Below are 12011 nucleotides of genomic sequence, written 5' to 3'. Positions count from 1 at the left end.
ACTTTGGGGCATCCTGAATGAAAGATGTCAGAGAACATTGTTCATTTCTTTTCTTGCTGGGTTACACATTTATCAACCATTTTGATTGTGGTGATCTTCTGCTCTACAAGATCTTCCTACAATTCAACCTGGAATCCAGAAATCTACAGGCTAACATTATGATATGAAACTTAGAAATAAGCAGATGATTGATATTAATTACCCCAATCTCAGCACAGGAATTTCACATTTTATTTGTCATCCACCAACCATGGCTGTTTTATTCACAGAGAAAAATAGAAGCCAAGTAAGTCAAATGCTTTGTCCTCTGCTTCATGGTGGCAATCACAGCATTTCACACACATGCAGATATAGACCATTTGGTCCCTGAATCTTGTTGTACCATTCATTAAGGTTATAACACCATGGTCTAATTGCATAATACCACTTCCCCCCCACCCCATATCTCTTAGTTTTAATTGTTACAATTAAACTAACCTTATTTTCATATCAACATTTGACTCACACCAATGGTCATTTATACATCTGAGTTCCAATGAATTCAAAATTCTATCATCTATTCCAGCAAGTTAACGAAATGAAGCCCAACAATAGTTTTGATGATGTTCATAGCTAAAGCTTCTTCACACAATAAGGCTAGTACACCAAGTATTAACTAACTAGACATTTGTACAGCCAGAGCATTACTTCTCATGCATTCTATTTCTCCCGATATTTGGCCCAATATCTCATCGAACTGTTTTTTGGTACTATCCTTCAACATTTTATATAATCTAACCAAATGAAATTTGCAAGTGACGGTTTTCTCATCATTCAGAAAATACTCTATCCAACACTCTGATACTGTAACTCATTATCCTTTTCTATTGTTTCAGGTGTTACCGAGGCAAACATGAGTAAGTGTCCTTTTCAATGGCATTGAGAGTGAATTAAAATTTTATGGAGATACCACTTGAGTTAAACCTGCTTTCAACAGGGGAGATAATCAAGGTTTTTTGATTATTCCCCATTAGCACAGATCATTTAAGCTCTAAAAATTTGAGTTACATATCTGAACACAGGACTTATGCCTTTCCATATGCATTAGATATGTAGTCCTGGCTCCCACCTTCAAATAGCAGTGGATCACTGGTTGTACATCAATAAAAATAAAGGAGATGGACAACTATCCAAATAGTAATCCAAATGTAATTAGAAATTAGTATAGGACTGTGACTGAATACTTCAGAAATCATAAAACCTTAGGACAGAATTAGGCCAATTGGCCCATTGTCTGCTCTGCCTTTTGAATCATGCCTGATGTATTTTTCCACTCAACCCCAATTTCGTGCCTTCTCCCCACAACCTTTGACACCCATTCTAATTCAAGAACTTGTCATCCTTTGGTTTAAGTGTTTTTGATGACTTGGCCTCCACCGCCTTCGTGATCCACAAATCCTTAGTGATCTGAAGGTGTTTACAGATTGTGGAAGATTTACTGAATTTGCTGATACTATGGTCTAGGATGGCTGCATTCAGCAGCCTAATCAAGTTGAAGAACGGGGCACAGGCAGAGCTCAGGAAGCAAGGAACTGTGCAACTCCACTCCCCTTCCTTCAGCTATAAATCTCAGAGTTCTTACAGGTTTGAAACTCAAGGGTACCAATTGCAACTGTGGTCATGTGTTTCTGAGTCTATTGTGCCGCCTTTGCTCCTTGTCCTGCTAATTTAAAGGTTGAAGTCCCCAGTGAGGGTGATGGTGGGGGTGGGGGGGGGGGGGACTGCAAGGAAAGTTGGTGGTGGAAGTAAAAAGGAGGAACCAGAGCAATAACATTGGTCATCATGTTTTCTACATTAAGACAATGACTCCATTTCTGAATATGTGAGCTGTGTGCAATATTTTGTAGCTCTGCAAGTTGGTGCAAGCTGCTGTAGAAATTAAAGATATTCTGTCTCTTCTTAGACATCAAATTTACAGGAACAACACTCATATTGAATTGCAATGAAAATAAAAATGTGACAATCAAACGTATAAATGACCTACATGGCAGGGAGACAGCCTCTTCACAGCTGACGATCCAGGAAGTCAGTGATGCAGACACAGCACTGTACAGCTGCACCGATGATTTGTCAAATCCTACACTCATTTTCATTAAAGGTAAGTTACAAAGCCTCATCTGTCCATTGCAATGACCATCCTATAGAACACAGTGCTCAGCAGTTATGCTACTTCACTGATAAATGAGAAGCCCTGGCTACCTAACCATAGGGATGAAGGAATTTACATTAGCACAAAAAAATCTGGACTTGCGAAATATAAATGAAGAAGAATAACACTATTAAAATGATGAGCTTGAAGCTACTATATTATTCATAAAACCCTACCTGGAGTACTAATGTCCTTGGGAGAAGGAAACCATCCTCATAACAAACTCTGGACCACAACTGACCTTTCATCCAGAAGCCCCTGTGCGCACTGGCAATTAGGGTAAATGCCTTTCAGAAGAGAATGGAGCTAGTTGGCTCATTAAGTTTGTGTTGGCTCCATGAGCAATGATATAATAATCCTGCTGTAAATATTTTTGTTTGAGATGGACTGAATGAGCAATGAACGATTTGTATTCATACTGATAATGTGTTTTTGTTCACTTTCAAAGAAGATCACTGCTTCCTTTCCTCCTTGTTGTTGACAAATGAAGTTCATGATTAATGCACCAACCTTTGTTTCCGATGCCAGGATTCAATGTGTTGAATTACCTGAGCTCAGTCTGGACATCAGTGAGGTGGTGTATAACAGTGAGTTATACTTCACCTCATTGTTACAGAAGTAAGCCATGGATCCAGTTCCAACTCCTCCAATGAGAGTGAGATGAAGGGGCCATCCTTTTGACAGAGGACATCAATATCTTTGGTAGGACCTGAACTCTGGTTAGATTGTCCACCTTCAGGAGACAACATTTGTGATTTAGGCTCAATTGTTGTTGTGTGAATTCATTTCTGCTGGAACCTACTGTAACATTTGTTTTGATGTCTGTTCTTCCCTTGCGTGATCTTTCACATCCCATGGCTTTTGTTTTCAGCTTGTCAGAACTGTGTACGTGTTGACTCAGGGACCATGACAGGGATTGTGATTGGAGATCTTATTACCACAATTCTCATCGCTGTGGCTGTTTACTGCATCTCCATCCCTGCCAAAGGCAAGATCTATCAAGGTAGGAGAAACCACTTTTGTCTGCCAGTTTGACATGGTAACTCTTAATTAAACAGAGATGGAGCTTATATATCAGGCGCTTATTCCCATGAACCTGCATATTAGTCATCCTTTTGACCATGGGAGTTAATAAAGTGAGCAATATTCTATATTGTTATCATGGCTTTTATTGGAGAGATTTTGGATGCAGAGAGTGAATCGACACATTAAGGTTAAAGACAGGAATGGGTCTCTATAAAAATATTCATATCACTGTCAAATATGAGCTATAAAAATGCATAACTTTTCATTCTTATAAATGACTGTTCTCTCTTCTTCTGTACAGGTTTTGATCGACGGGCGCTAATTCAGAATGATGACACCGGTACACTTTACTCTGTAAGTATGGGATTTGTATGAAATATCTCATCCGTGCTCTCACGATGCTGGGTAAAGTCAAGGCTAGTAAGCTGTAAATCTATTGAGGAGAATGAGCTTGAAGGATGACCCAAATCACCCACTGAATGGCTCAAAGACAAAATTCAATGCCCAGCTTCAAAATGAAGTAGAGAAAACCCAAGTTCAATTCCAGCTCGTCAGCTCATCTCAGATTGTCTCTGCAGCTCCTGTTTATGACCACAGTAGAGAAAGCAGTTGGCATCTTGGTCCGTCTTGGGAATGTGGGTTGGAGAAGGTGAGCGTGGGGATTAGGAAAAAGAACAGGATCAAAAACTGGTGAGGGAAAGAAAGGTTTGGGCATGAACAATATGTTAGGGGAAGAGGGAAATGTAAAAAGTTGAAATAGGATGGGAAATGGCCTTTGGAAATAAGAATAAGGGTAAGAAATAGAGAAATGGACTTGTAGAATATGGAATAAGGTTGAGAATCTGGGAGAGAGAAAAGGAATTTGTGAATAAAGAATAGGATAAATGCCAGGAGATGACTGATATTGCAAATAGAGTCTGTCAAGGAGGATGTACCTGGGAAGTGTTTAATCAGATTGGTAGTTTGTGGAAAGGTGAGTTTTCCCAAAATTGGATTTGCTAAACTCCTCACTTTTTGTTCCAGGGACTCAAACAAAAAGACAGACAGGAATACAGCAGACTGAAGCTCCAGAACAAGCAATAAATTCATTGCCATTTCATCAGAAAGTCTCTCCTTTGATCAGTCCCTTACTATGATTTCAAAACGTAATTGTATATCTTTAAGTAAATAGAAACTGACCCCTGCCAAGAAGCAGATGTTACGAGATTTATTAAAAAGAGGAAATGCTGGAAATACTCAGAATGTCAAGCAGCATCTCTGAAGAGTGACAGAGTTGTCATTTCAGGCCAATTTTCATTTCTCTTGCTTTTTGTGAGCATGGTGCATGTGTTCCTTGTACAGGAACAGGGTAAGTACTGTGGTGTTGCAAGGATCAGGGATGATCCAGAGCAGATTGTTAGCTGGGAAGCAAAGAGAACATTTGTAACAGGGTGGAAGGCAGGGTTAACTAAGTGGTGCAAGTTAAACAGGGATGGTAACAGGACATAGAAAAACCAAAGGATGCACCCAGAGGAAGTGCGCATGGGAACACCAGAATCGTTGCCAATAACAGCTGTCTGAAAAAATGGAAATAGATATTAAATGATTAATGTAAATTTTAAGACTAGGAGAATGTAAAATGCCATTAAAATAATTTCCTTCCCTGCTGAGTATTTCCAGCAGATTCAGTTTTTATTTTGGTTTCTTGGATTGGCGTTATTTTGCTTTTGTATCAGTACTTCACTTAATAAACTGCTTTTAGATCTTATCTATATTTCCAGAGTCAGAGGGATTCAATCTTAACCTGCATCACTACTCCACATGCTTCAATCCTAGTTGGAGTGGAGGTGACCCCACTGATATCATTACTGAATTTGAATTCACAGGAGAGATTCTTCTGAACAGGGTTCTGATTTTCATCAAGGCCTGCAGTCCACATTCCCAGGATTCCTCAGAACAGATGCTGGGAATCAGGAGGAAATGGAGACCCTGACACCATTCACATCTTGTCCCCAATTCCCCAATTCTTGATCTCCATCCCTTCTGAACATCCCAATGTGAGAGCAGAGCCTCAACAAGTGAACAAATGTGCACCTCCTGCTAGGTCTTCATTTCTCTTTTTTTGATGTTGGATTTTTAAAAATGCTTTTGACTGTCATTTGTCTGGCTATGGTGCAGTAATCAAGATCAAAAAACACTGCAGATGCTGAAGATCCAAAATAAAAACAGAAAATTATAGAAGCCTTCAGCAAGTCAGGTAGCCTCTGTGGAATGAGATATGGAGTTAATGTAAAAACACAACGTTGGAGAAACGCAGCAGGTCAAACAGTGAACTTTATATTGCAAAGATAAAGATACATAACCAATGTTTCAGGCTTGAGCCCTTCGTTAAGGTATGTGCAAAATGTAGGCTGGTGCCTGAATAGTGGGGGAAGGGGCAAATGGAGGAGCACAGGCCCACAGGCAAGATGTAATAGGAGCTAAGGGAGGGAGGGCACATCAGTGAACATGGGGTGGGGAATGGAGAGGGAAGCTGAGAGCTGGAGGAAAGGAGGCAGAGGGATAAGCAAGAGAGACAGAACAGGGACTGGGCTGGCAGAAGCTGGAGAAGTCAATGTTAATGGCATCTGGTTGGAGAATGCAAAGACAGAATATTAGGTGTTGCTCCTCCAGTTTACAGATGGCCTTGGTTTGGCAGTGCATGAGGCCACGGACAGACATTTCAGTGTGGGAGTGGGGTGCAGAATTGAAATGGAGTTAATGTTTCAGGATGAAGATCCTCTGTTTGAGCAATTCTGATGAAGGGTCTTTTTCCTAAAACTGTTTCTCTTTCCACGGATGTTGCATGATCTACTGAGCATTTAACCACATTTTCTGCCGTTATTTATTTGGAGATGAGTTTTGTTCTCCAAAGAAGAATAACAAAAGAACTACTGTTGCCCCATGGATCAATAATTGTGTCTCAGGTCACTGTGCCATGGAGTTCATTTCAAACATGGTATTCTCCCACACCAAAATCCATCTGGAGTCTCAAAGGGTGTAATTCCCACCCTAACACCCTCTGCCCCAGAACTTGGCTGAAGACTTGGATTGTGAGAAAGATTACGTGGGATGCAAACAGAAAAGTGAAAGTAGAGTGAGGGCAAGGCAACAAACACTGAAGTCAGAAAGTTCAGTTCACCAGCATTGTTCCTATGAATTTTTTGGGGGGGACTTTATAACTCCTCAGTGTGAAAAGATCTAAATTGCAAACTGTCTCTTTGGTTAGTCTGTTTCTGTTTCTGATAACCCTGCATATCCAGGGACTCCATCAAAAGATCAACAAGTATAAGGAACCCCACAGTGACCATGAAACACAATATGCCTGTGTGTGTGTGCATGTGTGTCTGACTGTGTTTGTGTGTGCGCACATGTGTGGGCGTGTGAGTGTATGTGTGAGTGCATGTGTGTGTGCATGCGTGTATGTGTGCTTGTCTATATGTGTGTATGTATATATATGTGTGTGTGTATGTGTGCATGTGTGTGCATGTCTGTCTGTATTCATACATGAATGAGCATGTGTGTACAGTATGTCTCTGTGTATGCATGCCCTTGCATGTGTGTGCCTAACTGGCTAGGTATGCACAAACACATGCATTAACATACTCCTGTTGCCGGACAAATTCCTGTCCTAGTCTTAGGAAATTTGCTGTGCTGAAATTTCATCAGGCCACCCCGCTTGTTCTACCAGTGCAGGTTGTGGCAGAAAGCTCATTTATGGTAGCAAACCTGATCAAGTATGAAGAACTATAGGATCACAAAATGGGTGCAGCCCTGATGGGCTATTTGGCCCTTTGTGTACATACTGGTGCTCTCTCGTTGCACCTATATACTCTTCCTCTGTAGCCTTGCAAATATTTCCGTATTTATCCATTTCCCAGCTGGAATCTGCTTCTGCTACATTTGTGAGAGAACAAGCAAACTGATGCCCTTTATCTGAGGGAACTCAATATTAAACACTGCCATCCATTACAAATGGGGTCAATGGAGCGAAATATCAGTAAGAGCAGATCACGAACGTTACATCAACCCATGACTAGACCCATCTCCAGCAAACCCTGGTCCTGGACCACAGAAAGATGCTCATCTTCAGAAGTTGCACAGCACTGAACCATGTTGTAGGGTATTTGAATTGGCAGTAACATAGAATCTGGAAAATTTCAGCATCACATTTATGTGCTGACCTATGTATGTCTAAAAAAACTGAACCCTCCCTACCTCGTAACCGTCCATTTTTCTTTCATCCATGTGCCTTTCAAAAAGTCTTTTAAGAGCCCCTATTATACCAGCCTCCACCACCATCTCTGCAAATGCATTCCATGCACCACATCTCTATGCGTTTAAAAAAAATTACCATCGACATCTCCCCTAAACTTCCCTCCCTTCATATTATACAATGTCCTCTGGCATTTACTATTCCTGCCCTGGGGGGGAAAAAAAGATGCTGATTCTCTCATAATCTTGTAGACCTCTATTAAGTCACCTCTCACCCTTCTTCTCTCCAAAGAAAAAATCCTTAACCCTGCTAACCTTGCCTCATAAGACCTATTTTCCAATCCAGGCAAAATCCTAGTTAACAGGAGATACTTTCAATACTGAACCAGGAAGCACCTCTTTATCATAAAAATGATTTTTATTGAGTGAGGATAAGGAAGTTATGACTGTAGAAGTTTTGATCCTGTCTATCTGTTACACGACTGCAAAAAAAAACAAGGAACCATCTTGTTTTTGGTGCACATGTTCTACAGATGTATTTGTGTTTACCAGACTACAGACATTCATTTGTGATCCAAATCCTGAGCAGAAATCACTCACTGAACTCTGTACTTTGAATCAGATTCAAATTTATGGTCATGAAAAATCATGAAATTGGGTGTTTTGTGGCACCATCATTGTGAAAGCATTTATATAAACTACTTTAACAACAATAAATAAAAAAAGCAAAATAGAGCATGAAAAGTTAGGCTGTGTCTTTGGTTCATTGATTATTCAGGAATCTGAAGGCAGTGCTTGTGCTGTTGAGTGCTCGCCTTTAGGCTCCTTCAGCTTTCCCCTGATGGTAGCAGAGTGAAGTGGGCATGCCCTGGATGGTCGGGGGTCTTTGAGGATAGAGGTTGCTTTATTAAGACACCGCTTCTTATAGATATCCTCGATGGAGGGAAGTCTGGTACCTGAGATGTCGCAGGCCAAGTTTATTCTTGTCCTGAGATTTGGTGCCTCCATAGCAGACAGTGATGCAACCAGCCACAATGCTCTTAACGGTACACCTGTAGATGTTCATTAGAATCTTTGGTGACATACCAAATCTCCTCAAGCACCTCACAAAGATCAGTGATTTTCTCAAACAGACCAAGATTTTTTGCATCAATTATATTTGACACCATATAAACAGAAAATTTTTCAACTTAATTCTTCGGATTTATGTTTTAGATGAGGCCAAAAGGTAGGTACTTTCTTTCATTCAACATGGACTTGTCCTAAGGTTAAAAGTTTTTGGTTGCAAATTAAATTATTTTTAGAGCAGATATTAAAAATAAATTTACCTTTTGATGCAATGTTGTTTTTACTAGGAGATATTAAATCAATAGCTTTAAAATTGTAATTGAATGTGTATCAAATTGAATTTTTGCACTTATCGTTGGCGGTTTCTAAGAAGTGTTTAGCTATTACAAGGAAATTGGATTTGAATTTAGGGATGAAAAGATGGCATAATGAAATGAAAGCTTGTATTTCTTTAAAAAAGATTACATATAATTTGAGGGATAAATATTTTTTCTTTGCTGAAGTTTGGATCCCATATTTGAAAACTATTGATGTTAAAATGTGAAGTCTCGGTCCGCTCCAGTGGATGTCGCCGCTCCTGCAGCCAAGAAGCTTTAAAGTTTTAAAACTGTTTGTGTTAGATAATGATCTCCTTTTTCTTTCTTTGTAGTTGGGGTAGGGTGGAGGGAGGGTATTAGTTGGGTGGTTGGGGAGGTAGAAGTTTTTTTTTATATAAAAATGATTAATCATATTTTATATGTATTAAATTGTAGTGTTACAAGATCAAACCAGCAAGCATAAAGAAGGCATATCACACAGGGGTAAAGATGAACAATTTCTTTATAACAAAAATTCATCTTCAAACTTTAATTCAAAAAAAACCCCTTGTATAACAATGCCCACTGGTTACTATGCAAATTTCTATAACAGTGTAAAACTAATAAATTCCCCAGCCTAAATATAACATATGTAATTAAAGTCTAAGTTATATTGCCAATCAGTCCACAGAAAAACTTAGACACAAAACAAACACAAAACACACAAGACTCACAAAACCTCGATCTCAACCGAAGCAAAGATCATATCATAAACAAAATTCAGTTTGTTTGGTAAACTGAAGCCAAAACATCTTTGAGAGAGAGAGAAAGAGAGAGAAAGGCTGCCTTCAGAATGTTCATCCCTTTTAAAATGTCCAACATTATAAACTGCCTCCCAGACAATGACTCATGCTTGGGCTTTCTTCCACTCCACAGCACCACCAGTGGTGGTTTATCATCCAAGTCCTGAAATTTTTAGATCATTTTCTGTACATGCTCAGTCCATCTCCCACTCTCTCAGCAGTCCACCTTCACCTTGGATCTTAAAGGCAAACTGTCACTTTTTAACATAAAATACACAACACATAGGTCAATACACAACACAAAACTCTGTAACACCTCCCGCTAAAAAAAAAAATTTGGTCCACAAGAACAAATTTTTAACAACTAATGGAAGTATTACATAAATAAAATAAATAAACACTTAATTTTTTTTACAGTAAGTATGTGATTAGATTCATATCTACCCAGATTAACATCTTGACAAACAATTTGCTATTACATTATCCATCCCCTTTATGTGTGTAATAATTAAATCATACTCTTGTAATAGTAAACTCCAATTCAATAACCATCTGTTCTTATTTTTCATTTTAGACAGAAAAACTAATGGATTATGATCAGTATATATTATTAACGGTTTTAGACCAGTACAAATATACACATCAAAATGCTGCAATGCTAAAACAAGCACTAATAACTCCTTCTCAATGGTTGAATAATTTTGTTAATGGTCGTTAAACTTTTTCGAGAAGTACGAAATAGGATGTTCTACTTCATCACCATCCTTCTTCTGTAACAATACAGCACCAACTGCTTTGTCACTGGCATCCATGGCTAAAGAGAATGGCTTTTCAAAGTTAGGAGACACAAGTGCAGGCTGATGGCATAAAACGGCCTTTAACTTCAGAAACGCTTCCTGACATGCATCTGACCAGATAAATTTTTCTTTCTTTCCAAGCAGTTTTGTTAATGGGAGTGCAATTTCTGCAAAGTTATTACAGAGTTATTAACCAATCATACCTAGAAATCTCCGAAGAGCTTCCTTATTACCGGGGAAAGGGAACACAGTGATAGCCAATACTTTTGCTCCAACCGGTGCCACCTGTCCCTGTCCTACCACATTAGTCTTTGTCTATGTTTACCTATCGATAATCTGTACAAAACCTAATTGAGCCATCTGGCTTAGGCACCAGAACACAGGGTGAACTCCAATTTGAACTTGATTTTTGGATGATGTCATTTTTGAGCATATAATCCACCTCTTGATCCAAAAATCTGCTCTTTTCCTGATTAACTTGGTAAGGATGCTGCCTAATAGGCAGCATCATGACAAGCCACAGTAGTTCTTCTTGGAACATCTGGGAATATATCCTTAAATTTCATAAGTGATGTCTTCATTTCTTCCCTTTCTGATTTAGTCAAATGCATTAACTTGGTGTCTAAGTTTTGCAAAACTATAGAATTTTCCAGCCTGGGGCTTATCACTTTCTGTGTTCCATGACCTTCCCCAAATCTTATCTCCTCTTTACTTTCCTCTATAACTAGCACCTTGGTTGGAATCCTAGTCTCCTCCTCAGTCATATTTTCAAAGTAAGGTTTAAGCATGTTCACGTGACAGACCTGTGTCTCTCTTCGATGATCAGGTGTCTCAATGACATAGGTGACCTGGTTAATTATTGATTTAACCTTATATGGTCCTGAAAACTGAGCTCTCAAAGGGTTTGACTGCATTGGAAACAAAACCAAAACTTTGTCGCCAGGTTTAATGTCCCTAATTTTTGCTTTCTGATCATACCGAATTTTCATTTTTCCCTGAGTTTTTAAATTTTTCTTTGCCATCTCGCAAGCCTGATATAATCTGTTTATAAATTTTAAAACATAATCCAACAGATTTGATTATATATCATTATGTATCCACTGTTCCTTTAACAATAGTTCATGACCAAACACCAAAACAAATGGACTAAAGCAAAGAGACTCCTGAGTTGCCTCTTTAACAGCAAACAATAACAAATGGATTCCTTCATCCCAATCCTTTTTATTTTCCATGCAATAAGCCCTCATCATATTTTTCACAGTTAAATGGAACCTTTCTAAGGCCCCTTGACTTTCAGGATGATAGACAGATGAAACAATTTGATAGGTTCCCAATTCATACACCACCTGTTGAAATATTCCAGACATAAAATTACTCCATTGGTAGGCCAAACAATGTGAAAAATTTTAGCATAGCCTTCACAATTGTCTTCACTTTAATGTTTCTCAGGGGAATAGCTTCTGGAAACCTTGAAGCTGTGTACATGAGTGTTAACAAATATTCATTTCCTGCTTTGGTTTTTGGCAATGGGCCAACACAATCCACTATCACTTTTGTGAAGGGCTCCCCGAAAGCAGGGATGGGTTATAAAGGTGCCACT

The 12011-nt window shown here is 39.0% G+C and overlaps 1 protein-coding gene across 3 annotated transcripts in view; it reads left to right on the top strand.

The window, feature by feature from the left end:
- Positions 1-12011, top strand: part of tyrobp (transmembrane immune signaling adaptor TYROBP) — a 62898-nt gene that overhangs the window by 24983 nt on the left and 25904 nt on the right. For 2 of the 3 annotated variants that reach the window (XM_069894619.1, XM_069894618.1), the window contains 5 exons: positions 876-896; positions 1943-2137; positions 3060-3191; positions 3516-3568; positions 4238-4961. The exons of the other annotated variant lie outside the window; for it this stretch is intronic. In XM_069894619.1, coding sequence (XP_069750720.1) covers positions 876-896; positions 1943-2137; positions 3060-3191; positions 3516-3568; positions 4238-4297 — 461 coding nt within the window. In that variant the 3' untranslated portion in view covers positions 4298-4961. Of the gene's footprint in view, positions 1-875; positions 897-1942; positions 2138-3059; positions 3192-3515; positions 3569-4237; positions 4962-12011 lie in introns of those variants that run through there. 3 annotated transcript variants of the gene reach the window in all.

This window comes from Narcine bancroftii, chromosome 8 (genome assembly GCF_036971445.1).
Source record: "Narcine bancroftii isolate sNarBan1 chromosome 8, sNarBan1.hap1, whole genome shotgun sequence".
In the NCBI taxonomy this organism is placed as follows: Eukaryota; Metazoa; Chordata; class Chondrichthyes; order Torpediniformes; family Narcinidae; genus Narcine; species Narcine bancroftii.
Note: the sequence above shows the minus strand (reverse complement) of the source record. Positions and strands in the feature narration are given on the sequence as shown.